This window comes from Saccopteryx bilineata, chromosome 2, assembly GCF_036850765.1.
Source record: "Saccopteryx bilineata isolate mSacBil1 chromosome 2, mSacBil1_pri_phased_curated, whole genome shotgun sequence".
Lineage (NCBI taxonomy): Eukaryota > Metazoa > Chordata > Mammalia > Chiroptera > Emballonuridae > Saccopteryx > Saccopteryx bilineata.
Window position 1 is genome coordinate 372,495,473 of NC_089491.1, and position 16,403 is coordinate 372,511,875.

Here is a 16,403-nt window from a genome sequence, read left to right on the forward strand (position 1 = left end):
CATGCCGAGTCATCATGGTACAAGACATTTTTATTTTCAGAGAGAAGGATAGATAGGGACAGACAGACAGAAACACAGAGAGATGAGAAGCATCAATCATCAGTTTTTCGTTGTGGCACTTTAGTTGTTCATTGATCGCTTTCTCATATGTGCCTTGACCGTGGGGCTACAGCAGACTGAGTAACCCCTTGCTCAAGCCAGCAACCTTGGGTCCAAGCTGGTGAGCTTTGCTCAAAGCAGATGAGCCTGCGCTCAAGCTGGTGAGCTCAGGGTCTTGAACCTGGGTCCTCCGTATCCCAGTCCGACGCTCTATTCACTGTGCCACCACCTGGTCAAGCGGTACAAGACATTTATGACTCAGGTAAGTCCATTGCTGATCTGGGGGAAACTGGCAAATCTCAGAAATGAGTGACAGAAAAGCCCTTGACAGAGTCAGAGCTAAAAAAGCCAAAAGACTATCTCAATCAGCAGTGAGGGGTCCAGTAAAAGTAACCCAGAAGCAAATGTGGTTAGACCACATTGCAGTCACAACCCCATTTGAACAGATAAAGCCAATGCTGTGTTGGTTTGCCTGTGAAAAGTCCTAAAACCTGAACAACAGCCTTCTAAGAAAGTTCCCTTGTTTATTAAACCTGCCGTCTACCAATCTGGAGCAGTCTGCCTCTTTCTTGGTGTCTCCTTGCCCTCTGTGTATGGGGGTCAATTTCAGATCTCACCTGGGGAGCTCTCCAGGTTGCAAACCAATAGTGATTTTTATTCAATAAGTGTATAGTGCCTTCCATGGTCAGGAAAAGTTCTATGCACAAGGGATCAACCAGTGAACAAAACAAAGCCCCTGCCCTCCTAGAGCTTAGATTCCTGTGTGCCTTGGGATGAGGTGGTGAAGACTATAAATAAATTTATAGCAGTAAAGTCAATGAGTCAATAATTAAATTTATAACACATCTAGTAGTGATCAGTTCTATGGAAAAAAATAAAATAGGGTAAGGGGACTATAGCAGAGGGGAGGGAATGCTATTTTAGATAGGGTCGGCCACAAAAACAACAAAGACCTAAAGGAAAGTGAACCACACAGAGGAAACAGACAGTTGAAAGGTCCTGGGGCAGAAGGCCAGTAGAGCTGGATCAGATAAGGGAGAGTAGCAAGAAAGTCAAAAAGGAGGCAGGACCAGATCAATAAAGGTGTTGGGAGGCCTTGGGGGAAAACCTTAGATTTAACTGAGATGGGAAGCCACAGAAGGTGTTTTGAGTAGCGATATGAAACGAGTAGACATTCATCTTTTTATTATTTATTGATTGATTTTAGAGAGACAGAGAAAGGCTTAGAGAGAGAAGCATTCATTCATTGTTCCACTTAGTTATGCATTTATTGTTGTCTTCCCATTTGTGCCCTGACCAGGGACCGATCCCACAACCTTGGCATTTGGGATGACACTCTAACCAACTCAGCTAACTGGCCATGGCCCATATTCATTTTTAAAAGACCATCTGGCTGCACTGTGGAAACTGCTCTATTGGTGGGCAAGGATGGAATCTGGGAAACCAGTTAGGAAGCTATTGCAATGATCCAGGAGAGATGATAGCACATGGACTGGGGTGAACTCAAAAATACATTGAAGCTTGAGGGTAGAGCTGTCAGTATTTGCTGGATTGGTTGAGGGATGAGAGAAAGAGAGAGACTGTAGTCAAAGAGTGTCTAAGGTTTTTGGACTGAGCAACTGGAAGCATGGAACTGTCATATACTGAAGTAGAGACGAATGAGAGGGCTGGAAATGAGAAGCTGAGGTTTCCACATATTAAATTTATTAGACATTAAGATGTTGAGAAGGCAGTTGGAGATATATAAGCCTGGCGTTCGTGGGGGACAATGGAGTTGGATCTGTGGGTTTTTTGCTGGGGGTGATCATCAGCATGTAGATAATATTCAAAATCATGGGACTGTTACTGAATCACCTACCAAAATTCAGGTTCACGTACCTGATGTGCTTGTAGGCCAAAACGTTGAGGCATCAGTGCTTGGAGCTGGAGAAGGGTGTGTTCAATTTGACAAAAGCGAGAGGAGCCTGACCTGTGGTGGCGCAGTGGATGGAGCATAGACCTGGAATGCTGAGGTCGCCGGTTCAGAACCCCGGGCTTGCCCAGTCAAGGCACATGTGGGAGTTGATGCTTCATGCTCCTCCTCCCTTCTCTCTCTCTCTCTCTCTTCTCTAAAATGAATAAATAATTTTAAAAAAAGCGAGAGGATGGGAGAGCAAGATCCCTCAAATCTGTCTCTCCCCAAAAGCAAAAGAGTAGAGAGTTTTTATGTGGCAAAGGGAGTAAGGGAGGGGGAGTTTCAGGGCACTGAGAGAGAAGTCTGTGTTTCTTTAATCACAGATAACTTTCTTTTTGAAGACATTCTTTCCTTCTGCTAAACAAACTCATAAATTCTTCTCCTGCCCCTGAAGCTATCTCCCCCTGCTTGACAAAGAGATACACCACATCAGCAACTTATTAGTACATTCCTGAGAACAAAGGAGTTGGGCAAGAAGAGTGGTTAACATTTAAACAAAGGCCTAATTAAGAATTAAATTATTTAATTCTAGCTTCCAAAGATATGAGGATTAAAATCACGAGGTGCTCGGCTACATGACTGCTCGAGATCATTAGGAGTACGGACCTATGGAAGAGACGGTGGTCACGTTCTGCCTTTCTCATCATCACGCCTCCCACCCACCCCCACGGGTTACACATACAATCTCACACACAAGTGCAAAGAGAACAGGTCCTACGCCTCAGAGCTGTGTGTCACCTTGGCCCCGACCTTTTCCTATGGTCTTCCTGGGTGCTATAGGGACAGCAGGCCATCTGGGCCAAAAGGACAGGGAGATAGGAGGGGTCAGAGTGGCTGAAACTTCCCCCAGGAGCGGAAGCAGCAGGGTGTCCAAGGCCCAGAGCAGATTAGGAAGTAGGGGAAGGTCGGGCGCAGTGCCTCCTTCCCCCAAGGTCCCATACAAAGCCCCAAGCACCCCAGGCGGGTTCTCTTTATTCCCATTTTCAGGCTTTCGCAGCCATGCTCCTGGCCGCCCCCTTCCCCTCCCCTAGTCTCCCCCTCTGTAGTCTCTCCCTCTGTACCACCCCCTCCAGGACTCCCCTTCCCCCTTCCTCTGACTGCATCCTCCTCACCTAGTTCCTCTCTATTCTCCACCCCTCCTCCAGCACCCAACCTGGGAGGAAGTTAGGAGACTGGTGTGGCCAAAAAAGGGGCCACATACGAAGCCTGGCAAGCTAAACCTGCATGGCTGCCTTGCAAACTCAGACCTACAGCCACCACACAGGACGGTCTGCAATGAAACTTTCTAACAAAAAGCAGTTCTTAGTAGGTAGCATGTCCTAGGGTGGTATTTCTCTCTCTCTCTCTCTCTCTCTATTTTTATTATTTTTTTTTTTTAAAAAAACATGGCAAATTGTTGTTTTTTATATATTTTTTTTTTATTTATTATAGAGAGGAGAGAGAGAGAGAGAGAAGGGGGGAGGAGCAGGAAGCATCAACTCCCATATGTGCCTTGACCAGGCAAGCCCAGGGTTTTGAACTGGCAACCTCAGCATTTCCAGGTTGACGCTTTATCCACTGCGCCACCACAGGTCAGGCTCTCTCTCTTATTTATTGATTTTAGTGAGAGATGGAGAAAGAGAGAGACAGGAACATGAAGTTGATCTTTTTTTGTGTGTGTATTTTTCTGAAGTTGGAAATGTGGAGGCAGTCAGAGTCAGACAGATTCCCGCATGCGCCCGACCGGGATCCACCCGGCATGCCCACTAGGGGGCAATGCTCTGCCCATCTAGGCCGTTGCTCTGCTGCAAACAGAGCCATTCTAGCGCCTGAGGCAGAGGTCACAGAGCCATCCTCAGCGCCCGAGGCAGAGGCCACAGAGCCATCCTCAGAGCTCGAGCCAACTTTGCTCCAATGGAGCCTTGGCTGCAGGAGGGAAGAGAGAGACAGAGAGGAAGGAGAGGGGGAGGGGTGGAGAAGCAGATGGGCGCTTCTCCTGTGTGCCCTGGCCGGGAATCGAACCCGGGACTCCTGCACACCAGGCCGACACTCTACCACTGAGCCAACCGGCCAGGGCCCAAGCTGTTCTTTTATGTGCCCTGACTGGGGATCGAAGCAGCAACCTGTGAGCTTTGGGCCGATGCTCTGGTCAGGGCTCTTTTGATTCTGATGTATAAAATGAGTGGTGAAACTGCCATTTTCTGGAGCATTTTCTCAACCCATATTACTAGTATTGTAGTTGTATTCTCATGTGGAAGCCAGATGTGTAAAGAATAAACAAGGCCAAATGAATTAAAAGGAGACAGCCCCACTCACCCTCCTCTTTGCCCCCTGCCCTAGACAAAATTCAGTGGGAGAGATCCCCACAGGCGCAGAAGCTGCCTCTCACCAGGGGGTTTATTTTATTATTCTATTTTTTTAAACTAATTTTTTTAAAATTTTTTTTATTTATTCATTTTTTTAGAGAGGGAGAGAGAGAGAGAGAGAGAGAGAGAGAGAAGGGAGGAGGAGCAGGAAGCATCAACTCCCATATATGCCTTGACCAGGCAGGCCCAGGGTTTCGAACTGGCGACCTCAGCATTTCCAGGTCAACGCTTTATCCACTGCGCCACCACAGGTCAGGCTATTATTCTATTTTTTATTGATTGATTTTAGAGAGAGAGAGGAAGGGAGAGACAGACAGACGGAAACATCAATCTGTTCCTGTATGTGTCTTGACTAGGGATCGAATCTGCGACCCGAGCTATCTGGACAGGGTGCCACCAGGAGGCTTAGCTGAGGCTCCAGGCCTGGCTGGTCTGCCCAGTGCACTGACTGCCTTCCTGAGGTCAGTGGAAGGAGCTGGAGTGGCAGGAGCCACTAAAAGCGCTGCAGGGAGCCAAAGCCAACGTGAGAAACATCCAAACCTGTAAGGATTTTTGTGGGTTTAAACGACTTATTTTATATGTATACATCAGAATCAAAGGGGAAGACATAAGCTGGGTACATAAAATCTATAGGTAACAGATTAGGGAGGCAGGAGAAAGCAAAGCGGGGAAATCTGTGGGATTAGATAAAAAGGAAAAGGTAGAGACACATGTGTCTTTTACATTGGTAGTTATAGGATAGTTAACAATTAACAAGGTAACAATAACAATGAAGGATTTTGTGGTGCCTTGCTTTGGTCAGAGATTGTGTCCTGGAAAGATTACTTTTACATTTCAAAGACATGCTATTGAAGACGTTAAAGGTATGTTATTGTAGCTGAACAGGCTCAATTAAGGTGAGCATGGACCTTGGTTAGAGAAAAATACCGCCATGGACATGACTACCCAACAAGAGCTGCTTTTAGAAAGTTTTCATTTCAGAGCAGCCTGCGCCGTTGCTTTAGGTCTCTGAGTCTGCAAGGCCGCGGTGCAGTCCTCCCCAGAGTTTGTCAGGTTCAGCCTGCAGCCCTTTTTCCGTTCACACTACGATCCATGCTTTAGGGATTATACCCCTTTTACAGATAAGAAAAACTCAGAGAGGGTAAGGAACTCGCCTGAGGTCCCATGACTAGTGGTCCCATGACAGACTTTCCTTCCATTCAAGTCTGCCTCACTCCTACTGCTGCGGATAAGAGGACTTGAGGCGGGCCCCTGGATAGCTTCCCCCTCCTTCTGGAAGGTTTCCAGGTAGGTATTACTCGGGCTAGGAAGGTTGTTCCAGCTCGCCCACGTGGTGCACCCTTCAGTGCAGTGCAATCCTGCTTCATTCCCCAGAACCACACATCCTCGGGGGCGCAAGGAGAGAGAGGGAGATCACGGGGACCAGGCCTTTATTGCGGGGCGGCTGTTGGAGCACCGAACTCAGGAACCCCCAGTTCTCCGGCTCCGGCCTCCGTCTGGGTGCTGTCCGGACCCTCCGCGCGCATGTCACTGAACATAAGGTGCCGCATAGCAGCGACGTAGCTGCAGCCGCTGGGGTCGGCGAGGCGCAGGCGCACGAAGGGCAGGATGCGCTCGGAGCTGAAGTAGCGCAGGGCTGGCTGCGGGGCGCGCAGCGCGGCGAGGAAGACCTGCGGGGGACGGAGGCGGAGCGCTCGCCGGGGGTGGCTGCAAGGACTCGCGTGCCGCCCCCGCTCCCGGAGCCCGGCCCGGCACCCACCTCTGTCACCTCCTCTGGGTCCTGCGCCGTCTCCCGGAAGACCTGCTCCAAGTGGCGCTGGTACTGGTCGAAGAGGTCTCGGGTTTGGGCGTCTGCTGCGTCCAGCGCCGCGCCGAGGCCGTCCTGGACCTTCTCCTGGAAGGCGGTGCGCACCGGGCCGCACTCGATGAGGCTCACACTGGCGGCCAGAGCAGTGAGTGGGCGTGGGGGCCAGTGAGAGCAGGCTCGGCCGGACCCACCACGCCGCAACCACAGCAAGGGTGGGGAGGGGTCTGCGCACCGCAGGTGACGGACGCTTAGGCTTGAAAAGTGGTTCTCTGCCGGAAAAGCGCTCCCACATCCATCTCAGGGTGTGAGAGCGACTTTGGCGTCAGAATTCCAACTCGGCTGGGTCATTGTGTGACCTCTGGGCAGTCAGCTAACTTCTCTGGGCCTGAACTTCCCAATAATAAAAAGACACCTCACCAGCTAGGTCCCACCTGTGTCGTGGGCCCAGCACAGTGCCTGGCACACAACTATTATGGGCTGCAGTCGGTAAGGGCCCGGGGAGAACGCTTGGGAGCAGCTCCAACGAGACGGGTATGGGGGGGGGGTCCCAAAGTCAGGGTTCAGAAGGTCCAGGGGCAGAGAGGTGACTCACTGGATCCCGAAGGGCGGCAGCAGAACCGCCAGACTCTCACATAAACCTTCGATCGCGAACTTGCTGGCACAGTAAACGGCGTTGAAGGGCAGCCCTTTGAGGGGAGAGGTGGCCGCTGAGACGCTTGGGGAAACACATCCGCGGAAAGCCCCCTGCGAAGCTGGGTTCTGATCTCCCCCAACCCAGCCCCCTTCCGCTCACCCATTAAGCCTCCCATGCTTCCAGTCACCAATATACGTCCTGAGCGGCGGCGCTTCATGTCCGGCAGGAAGGACTGAAGCATCTGCACGGTCCCGACCAAGTTCACGTCTAGCACGGAGCCCACTGCTTCCGCCGAGTGCAGCTCGAACGGCCCGTGCAGGCCGCGGCCCGCGTTGCACACTGCGGGAAGAGGTTTGACCCCATGTGCCTCGCACACCGCCCTCCGCCCCAGCTGGTTCCCTGACCCTGGGGACACCTTGGTTTGGACACAGGGCCGGAAGGCTCTTCACATGTGTTTTGGGGAGGCTCACCCAACACATCCACGTGGCCTTCGGTCACCCGTGCCTTGGCTGCAGCCACAGAATTTGCATCCTGCACATCCAGCTGCAGTGTCTCCAGCGAGCCAGGAGAGCACCCTTGGGACCTGGCTGCCTCCCACAGTGGGCCCTGTGTGCTCAGGTCCCGAAACGTGGCGTACACTGGAGGTTGGGGGAGAAGATGAGGGTCTTAATATCCTGCTTAACTTATCTAGGTCCCCTTGGACAAGGGCTGCTCCCTTCTCTCCATCCCAGTCCCCTCAATACCTTTGAAGCTCTGGGATGGGTCTGATGCCAAGCGCAGAGCCAGGTGCAGGCCAATGCCCGAGGAGCAGCCGGTGATGAGCACCACAGTGCGGTCCATGGAGAGAGGGTGTGGGAGAGGCTCTGGACTGCTAGGCTCTAGTCGCTGGACTAGATATCACCTACTCCACCCCGCCCCTGCCGCAGAGATTCCCACCCCTTGTTGTGTCTTAAGCACCACCACTTCAAGGCTGAGCCCTCCAGAGGCCCCTGAGTGCTCTCTCCAGTCTGCTCTAGAACAAGGCAAAGATGAGGCCCCTGCTTGGAACACCCTTCTTTAGATACTGGTCAGAGGTAGGGTGAAGCTTTGCAATGAGGAGGTGTGGGCTCCCATGTGGGTGCTGAGTGCCCTGGGCAGATCCATGCCTCTATCCCACAGGGATAATTATAGTTTCCAAAGTTTGCTGCTGAGGGTGTGAAAGTGTTAGGTTCAGGTCCAGGGCCCCTTACTAAAGGCCTCAACTAGCCAGGTTGAACTTTAGGTGACCTGGCACTGGGGCAGTTCCCAGAAGTCTCCACCTGAGCAATCCTGATTGAAGTCTCACCTCCGACCCTCACTCTTGGACATCCTGCCAGTTAGTCACCTCTCCATCACTTATCTGAATATTCTGTTACTTAGTAAGCACCACCACCCCTCTCTCATTGTTTAACCACCACAGGTAACAGAAGTTTCCCCCTGTGGCAAGAAATACTGTACAGCCAAACTCAGTCCTATGGATTTTCAACCTTTTTTTTTTTTCATGGCACAAACACACACTAATTACTAAGGTCAGTGCCCTTGACTAAATACAACCATTTTCATCTCATGGCACAAATAAATTAGTTACTAAGGGAGAAGAGGTCAGGGCCCCTTTTTCTTTAGTAATTAGTTTATGAGTGCGTGAGAAACAAAAGTTGAAAATCACTGCCCCCTCGTGGCTGACGCCACCAGGGTCTCAGCCCATCGGTTTGCAGATGCATAAATAAATTTCTTATAAAACTCAGCAGCCTTGTGCGTCCCTTCTTTGGCGACCTAACAGAAAGGAAATGCTTTGGGAAGGCATTCTCAGTTCAAACGTCAGGGGTCAGTATTAAGAATGGAGACTAAGGCAAGGGGGCAGGGAGAACTGGCCTCACAGCAGTGTCCACGCAATAACCCCGAGTCCTCCCGGCACTGTAGCAGCAACACTGAGACAGGCCCAGGTGATTCATCAGTTTATTAAGTTGTACTGAACAGTACTTTGATCCCAAATTTCAGCTCACTTCCCTCCACGTCTCCTACCCCTGCTCCAACTGGCAGGTCTTGAGTTCCTCTGCCCCGGCCTGGGGGTCTCCAGTGACACCTGCTCAGCTCCAGGCCCCGGGAACCCGCCCTGGCCTGAGGCTTGGGGCGAACGTGGCCCAGGGGTGGTTAATCTGTCACAAGGAGCCAGCCAGCCACCGGGGATAATATTTGATGAAGAGTTTTTTGGCCAGGTCCACAGTGTCACCTTGGGGCTGGTTAGGATACCTGCGTGTGCCGAGGACAAAGGTCTGCTCCAGCTGGAAGGCGTCCTCCTCAAACTGGTGCTGCGGGAAGGGGACGCCCTGGGCCAGGCTCTCGGTCAGCATCTCCAGGAAGAGGCGCCAGCGGGGGGTGTAGTAGTGGGCCACTAGTCCGGCCAGCTGCTTGTTAGCGTAGTCTAGAATGTTGCCCTCTGGCCCCCAAAGGGTCAGCTGGTAGCGGCTGTTCAGTTCATAGAGATGGGCCTCGGCTTCACTGACCGCTGCCTCCCGGGCCTGCTCTAGCCAGCTGCCCAGCAGGAAGTGGCTGTCACTAGCCAGTAGGCTGTCCAGTGAGGGCAGAAGCTCGTAGGCCAGGACGCCTGCCGCCCTCAACAGGGGAACCAGCTCTTTGCTCAGGTAGGCAGTCCTCACCTCCTCGTAGTACAAGCTGACCAGCTCCTGAACCACCTGGCGAGTGATGTCCACCAGGTCGTAGCGGAAGGCCGGGCTGGAGGCCAGGGTGGGGGTAGCTGTCAGCAGCAGCCGCCAGGCCTCAAACACATCTGATCGGTTGTACCAGACGGTGGTAACCATCTTTAGGGATGGCCGCCTGACCAGTGGGCTGCGATTGTGGCCACTGCACGCCTCGCCCGAGCAGTTGTAGACACTCCTGAGAAGTAGCCGCCACGCTGCTTCTGCGTCCCCGTGGGAGACCCCATACCGCCGGGCTGCAAAGCGGGTCACCCAGTCCCCCAAATCTGCCACTGGGTCCTTCCGCCAGCCCAGCTCAGCCATGAGGGCATAGACCACTTCGTTCTGGCCAATGCCTTCAGGGGCCATGCCCGTGCCTACCATGGTGGAATTGGGGAAGAGGCGGGCAGCCACGGGGCCTCGATTCACGGCCTCCAGCGCCCCAAACAGGCCATGGCTGCCCCCAAAGTTATGCAGCATGCACCAGATGAAGGGCTGGCCCTGGAAGGAGGCTGTGTGGACGTACACGGGCTGGCTCTCAGCAAACAGGTCCAGAACCAGGAGGCGGCCAGGGGGCACTGCCCTGAGCACAGCCCCCACCTGGGCAGGGCCCCAGAACTGGGGCTGGTGCTGGAAGAGCCAGCCTTGGAGGAGCCATATGGCATCAGGGTCCACTGCGGTTGGAGGTGGGAGGAACAGAGAAGAAGGGTGATGAGAAGAGAGGGAGTCAGGGGAACATTCACCCCATTCTACAAATGAGGAAAGAGGTCCAGAAAAATAAAATGACTACCACAGGACACCTCCTTCCCCTGCACCCCAACCAACAGGGCACCTTATCGAACACACCCTTCCCATCTCCTCCTCCCCCACCGGGAGCTCCAGAGCATGTGACCAAGCCTCATGGAACATCAGAATCACCCAGAGGGTCACTAAAGGCACATTCATGGACTCCAGCCCTGGTTACTCTGACTCAGGAGGAGGGGGAGGGGAGGGAAGGGAAGGAGACTGAATTGGCAGACCTGCCAGGCTCTGGGCTGGAACAGACCCAGAGCAGAGCTGCTCCAGGAGCCCTGAGCCAGCTGGTGCGCCTCCCAGCGGACACAGAGGCCGCCCCACCAAGCCACCCCTGCCCTGGCTCCTCGCCACCCTCCCTGTAGGTCTCAGGAAGGAGTACCAGGAAGGGCACCTGCCAGTTTGGGGCACATTCCCTAAGTTCTGGCCTGTGTTACATAACAAATAAGGCAGAGACTAAAAACAAAAACAAAAATGAGGTGGGAAAAAGGTTTACAGATGTAACACAAACTGTAAAATAATAACTGAATAAGATTACAAGAACTGTGTTTACATACTCAAAACTGTAAACCTACTTTTGTTCACCCCTGTGCCTTCCATAGCCAGCACTTAATGACACTTACTCTGGGTCAGGCATCATTCTACTTAGGAGGGAGTCCCATTTTACAGATAAGGCAACTGAGGCACTGGGTGGGGGGAGGTAACTTGTTGCAAGTCACAGACGCAGGAAGTGGCGTGCCAGAATTTGAGCAGGTCATCTGGTTCCAGATCTCATCTCTCCACCAGTGAGATTAAATGACATAATGTATGTGTACAAGAGTTACTAGTCCCTTCCCCCAGCCCTACCTACTTGAGGGCCCAGGGCTTCCCCCACCGCCTCCCCCGGCACAAACCTGAGATCATGGCCTGGTAGACAGCAGCAGTGGCTGCGGTGAGGTAGGAGGGCTCTGAGGATGGGGGCTGCATCTCATTGAACGTGTCAGCTCCGTAGATGTGATCTGTGCCAAACTCTTTGGTCAGCTCCCGCAGGAAGAGGCTCCCCACAGTAGGGAATAGGGGGTCTTCCGGAGCCAGAAGGAAGGAGCAGGAGTAGGAGCAGTTGAAGTGTCCCCAGCTGCCAAGCTGGGTGACACTGACCTGAGGGAACACCCTAGTTGGGGGTGGGAACAGTCCAGACAGTTACTGGAGGCTGACATAGTATTCTCTGCCAGCCTCATTAACTTATCGGCAGCTCCTGCAACGCACCCTGGTCTCCCGCGCCTCCGCGCTTCTGCACACACTGCCCCGGGCCCGGAGTCCTTCCTTCTCCCTCCCTGCTTATCCAGCTGGTTACTCCTCCACATCTTTCAAGTTCTCCTAGTCTGGAAAGCTTTTGCTGTCTTTCCCCTTCCACTGGCGGAGACGAAGTGACCCTGACCAAGAAGATAGGCCTCCCTGCCAGCCTATCTCTCAGCAGGGGCAGGAACTCAGGGCACTTTTGTCGCTGCCCCCGCCCAGGGCGCAGCACAGAGCCCGGCCTGGCACCGCAGACAGCCTGACAAGTGTTCACTGAACGTATGCATGAGGCTTCTGCCACCCAGCTGGAGAGACGAAGGGTGGCCAGCGAGGCCGGCAGCGTGCACAAAGTACCGGGAAGGGATGGAAACCAGGTGCTTCTGGGCATGAAGGAGGTGGTGACCGACGCTGGGGTCCCAGCAAGGCTTCCTGAAGGAGGGGAGGTCTCAGCTGGACCCAGAAGAATTTTCCCAGCACTAAGGAGCAGGAATGACTGAGACCGGTGCACCCCTACTACCAGTCATAAGAGCTGCCCTTTGCTAAGGCTCTGTGCCAAGCCATGTATATTTTACAAGTGAGGCAACTGAGGCACACAGCAGTCACATAATCTGTCCAAGGTCACATGGCTCGTGAGTAGCGGAGCCAGGAATCAAGCCAAGGCCTATGTTCAGAACTACAGTTTTTCTTTAAATCATGTCTTGCACAGGAAAATAACTTCTGTTTCTGGGCTAAGTGGGAAGAGAGGGCAGGGAGAACCTCACCTGGTTAGAGCCTTGGGGACATGCCCCGCGAATGCAGGCAGCACGGGGGTCATGCCGAAAGAGCGCATTCGGTCCAGAATCCGATGCTGGAAAGAATGGGAGGGGGGCTGGTGAGCATGGCCCAAGCTGGGAGGCCCTCCCTCCCCCAGGGCCTGGAGTCCCAGGGTCCAGTGAACAGCCCCGAGGCTGCCCAATACCACCCTCCCTAGCCAAGTTACTGTCCGGCACCCACTCTGCCCCTTTCCTTCCCCATTATTTCACCTGCAGGTAAAGCTGCTTGAGGTGCCAAGAGTGGGGCAGGGGGCCACCCCAGGTGTGCAGGTTGCCCATGCGCCCCCAGGCCAGGAAGGCAGGACCAGTGAAGTACTCATCGATCTCTGACTGGGTCAGGCCCAAGGCCAGGTACACCTGAGCAGGAAGGCAATTCCCATTCACATAAATACATGCATCTCCATTTATTGATTCATTGAACAAACATTTACTCTTCTCTGTACTATGTTACTAAGACAACATGCAACCTTGCCTGCAAGGAGCCCACAGTCCAGTAGAAACATCTGCGAACAGGTGAGTTTACTGAGATTTCACCCTTGTCACGCAGGTGAGGTGAGGCGCAATGGGGCTCTCCCCCAAATGAGAACGGAGGCTTAGAAGGCTTCCTGGAGTAAGGCTGGCTAGAGTGGTGGGTGAGAACAGCTCTGTGCGGAGCCTAAGCAGCCCCAGATGCAGCCAGAGCCCTTGGGGCCCAGGGATGGAAGGTCCCAGGCCCAGCAGAGACTGAAGGCCATGGGGCACTCCCGAGTGTTAGAGGGAGCTCTTGACCAGATTAGCATTTCCAAAAGGGCACTCTGGCTAGCAGAAAGCCAGGAATCCTGTTTAGAGGCTCTTGCTGGGGGTCCAGGGCATGAGAGCCTGAACTACGGTTATGACTAAGGATGGCGAGGGTAAGGCAGATCAAAGAACTGCTAATGAGAGAGAATCTGTAGAAGCAACTGGCTGACCAGATTGGGGTGGGGTAGGGGTGAGAGATGGAAGCCCCGACTTCCTAGTGTTTACAGCGGGGTGGGGTGGGGTCCAGCTCTAGGTAAGCATTCCTATATGTCTCAGCAGTGGAAGCCTAAGTTTCCAGAGAGCTGGAGCTATCATGCATAACACTAACACTTCTGGAGCTCTTATTCTCCATGTGCCAGACACTGTGCTGATGTGGGGATTGAGTGGGGGCTGGGGGACACCCAGGGTGGCCCTTGTGGTGGGCACGTACCCGCTGCCAGATGGCCTCCTGGCCGCTCCACGCCAGCGCCAGGTTGATGCCATTCAGCGCCATCCAGTCAATCTCCTGTTCCCAGCGGGCCCAGTCCCACCACACGAAGGAGTAGCTTTGCGTGCACACATTCTGGTAATAGCGGTACCTGCGGGCAGGGCCATGAGCTGGGCTGTGTCCCTCAGAGCAAAAAGGATGTCCCTCACCCCAGATGTGCATCATCCTGGAAGAGCTCAGAGGACGTCTGACTCCAGATCCAGCCCAGAGGGGAATGGTTCCAAATGCGGCCCCTTTATGGCTTCACTTGGGGATTCACCCCAGGTAGAGCAAAGACCCAGGCCCGGAGCTTCTGAGGTGCCCACCCACCTGCTCCCAGCACTCCCCCGGGGCCCTTGAGCCCCACAGATATTTGAGAGAGCGTATTCCATTTAACTCTCCTAGAGCCCCTACTCTGCACAGAGATTACGTGCTCCCTGGCAGCGTTGGTCCCTGCCTCGGAAGGAGGAACACATCACCTCTATGCAGAGGCAAGTGCTAGAACAGAGGCCTGTGAGAGGAATGGGTGTCAGGCCTCAGTGAGCACCTTTGAAGAGAGGGTGGGGAAGGAAAGAAATAGCATTTACTGATCAATTTTGCAAATCCTACTCCTATCACCATGCAAATCCTCACAACCAACACTGCATGGTCAATGCCATTATTTTCATTTTTCAGATGAACCAACCAAGGCTTGGAGAGGCTAAGTAACTTGGAGAGGGAAAGTGACTTGCTCAAGGACACACGGCTTTTAGAGGCTGAGAATAGAGTGAAGAAGTGAAATGGTCACTGTAGTCAAACTGCTAAATTACTAAAATCACAAAGGTTGAGGTATAGAAAAAATGACTCTATTCTTGTTTTAACTAGTCTGGGAACTTAGACCTTGATCTTTCCAGTCCTGGTCAATGTCTGGATATACAGCAAACCTCCAGATAACCTCCCCTGCCTCCTCCTATTGAATCCAGGTAACCTTTTGATCACCTCTTTGAAGGGCTAAGGAAAAAATGGTCATAATCTGCCCACAGGATTACCATTTGGGACCATTCCAGAGGTTAAGAATGCAAGATGACTGTTCTCAAGAATGTACCTCTTACGTCCAGGGCCATGCCACCGTGAACGCACGGGATCTCGTGATTTCAGAAGAATGTAGCTTTTATTATAAGAACTCTTAGCTTTTCTTTCTTCTTGGAAACACTCTGGGTTTTGCCTAGTTGTGTTTCCGGTTTAAAAACCCAAGACCCTTATATATTCATTTATTTATTTTTTGGTGACAGAGACAGTCAGATAGAGGGACAGATAGGGACAGACAGGATGGGAGAGAGATGAGAAGCATCAAGTCTTCATTGCAGCACCTTAATTGTTCACTGATTGCTTTTCATATGTGCTTTGACAGCAGAGCGATTGACCCCTTGCTCAAGCCAGCGACCTTGGGCTTTAAGCCAGCAACCTTTGGGCTCAAACCAGCAACCACGGGGTCATGTCTATGATCCCACGCTCAAGCCAGCGAGCCGGTACTCAAGCCGGATGAGCCCGCCCTCAAACCGGTGACCTTGGGGTTTTGAACCTGGATCCTAAGCATCCCAGTCTGAGGCTCTATCCACTGCGCCAGGTTAAATGTTTTTTATCATTTATTTCTAGCCAAAGCTCCTAGATTCTTTTCCAGTTAATTGGATTAGAAGGGCTAGAGCTGTGCAGCCTTAAGGCTGGTAGGAACCAGCCTAGCGCTGGGGTGCAGCGGTGCGCGCGGGGGCTGGAGGCAACTACAGGGGAGCCGACGGGCGGGTCCCGCCGGTACCTGTTGGGCGTGGCCTCGGTCAGCTCCTCCGGCACGGCGGGTAGCGGCTGCGGCAGGTGCAGCTGAGAGCCTGACCAGGCCACGTGGCAGCCGCAGAAGTCGCGCAGGTAGCGGTGCACCCCTGCGGCAGCGGCCACGCCGGTGGAGCCGAGCACCCGCACCTGCGCCCCGGCGCCGCCGCCGCTCAGGCGGTAGGTGTCCAGGCCGGACTCGGCCGCCAGGGCGCGCTCCACTGACACTGAGAAGGCGGCCGCTGGTCCGGGCCCCAGCAGCCGGGCCAGCAGCGCCCGCACGGCCTCCGCCTCCTGGGCCTCGTCCCTGGCCGAGGCCCCCGCCACCACCAGGAACAGGAACCCCAGAGCCGCGGCCATAGCCACCACCGCCGCCTCCGTGGTCCTACAGTCTCAACCTGGTGGTGGCCCCGCCGGAAACCAATTCGGGACTCCCCTAGGGGGCGGGAAAGCCCGGGTCCAATCAGCTGCGTGTCTTGGGTCACATGGAACCGAAGGCAAAGCACCCGCCTGCAGAGAGACTTGTTTCCGGGTCCCAGGCAGCTGTCTGAGGGTATCTACTGACTGCACGTGGTGCGGGAGCGCGTGACCCCAGTATCATCAGAAGTCCAGGGCCGGCTGTCACCCGCTATCCTGTGCGGGAGCGCGTGACCCCCGTATCATCAGAAGTCCAGGGCCGGCTGTCACCCGCTATCCTTCACAAGCATCTTCAGATACAACACGCTTTCATACGCGAGTCACTTTCCTTTCATTCACCCAACCATCCAATAAATATTTATTTGGAGTTTATTTTGTACCAGGCACTGCCACTCCTCTCTGGGGGAGACCGAGAAACCATATACTTCTGTAAAGGTTTACATTAGAGTTGTGATGCTGTGAAGAAATACAAGAGCATCCGGCCTAAGGTTTTCTCTCCCCCCCCCCC

At 53.6% G+C, this 16,403-nt stretch overlaps 2 protein-coding genes across 3 annotated transcripts; both read right to left on the reverse strand.

Annotated features, from left to right (window-relative positions):
- Positions 1-4,740: 4,740 nt before the first annotated feature.
- Positions 4,741-8,567, reverse strand: HSD17B1 (hydroxysteroid 17-beta dehydrogenase 1). 2 transcript variants are annotated; one of them, XM_066263585.1, is made up of 6 exons: positions 7,583-8,567; positions 7,310-7,477; positions 6,999-7,178; positions 6,798-6,891; positions 6,158-6,335; positions 4,741-6,068 (listed from the first exon to the last, which is right to left on the reverse strand). In XM_066263585.1, exons 1-6 carry the CDS (start codon positions 7,677-7,679, stop codon positions 5,829-5,831), a joined length of 957 nt encoding a protein of 318 aa, XP_066119682.1. In that variant the 5' UTR covers positions 7,680-8,567; the 3' UTR covers positions 4,741-5,828. The 2 variants fall into 2 exon arrangements, with proteins under 2 accessions (XP_066119682.1, XP_066119681.1); XM_066263584.1 differs by having other exon boundaries at positions 4,741-6,335.
- Positions 8,568-8,782: 215 nt separating this feature from the next.
- NAGLU (N-acetyl-alpha-glucosaminidase) lies at positions 8,783-15,924 on the reverse strand. Its single transcript, XM_066263583.1, has 6 exons — positions 15,468-15,924; positions 13,640-13,787; positions 12,643-12,789; positions 12,382-12,467; positions 11,239-11,495; positions 8,783-10,227 (listed from the first exon to the last, which is right to left on the reverse strand). The coding sequence occupies exons 1-6, from the start codon at positions 15,836-15,838 to the stop codon at positions 9,017-9,019; spliced, it is 2,220 nt and encodes a 739-aa protein (XP_066119680.1). The 5' UTR covers positions 15,839-15,924; the 3' UTR covers positions 8,783-9,016.
- Positions 15,925-16,403: the final 479 nt, after the last annotated feature.

Bases quoted from the DNA above. Each gene is read 5' to 3' on its own strand.
- HSD17B1 (XM_066263584.1), bottom strand. From the start codon at position 7,679: ATGGACCGCACTGTGGTGCTCATCACCGGCTGCTCCTCGGGCATTGGC. The intron at 6,892-6,998 runs GTGAGCGGAAGG...CTCCCCTCAAAG, and splicing joins AAGCATGGGAGGCTTAATGG to GGCTGCCCTTCAACGCCGTT. The intron at 6,336-6,797 runs GTGAGTCACCTC...TCTGGCCGCCAG, and splicing joins CTGCCGCCCTTCGGGATCCA to TGTGAGCCTCATCGAGTGCG.
- NAGLU (XM_066263583.1), bottom strand. From the start codon at position 15,838: ATGGCCGCGGCTCTGGGGTTCCTGTTCCTGGTGGTGGCGGGGGCCTCG. The intron at 11,496-12,381 runs GTGAGGTTCTCC...ACCCCCAACTAG, and splicing joins GTCCCCAAGGCTCTAACCAG to GGTGTTCCCTCAGGTCAGTG. The intron at 10,228-11,238 runs GTTTGTGCCGGG...CTCCAACCGCAG, and splicing joins CTACCAGGCCATGATCTCAG to TGGACCCTGATGCCATATGG.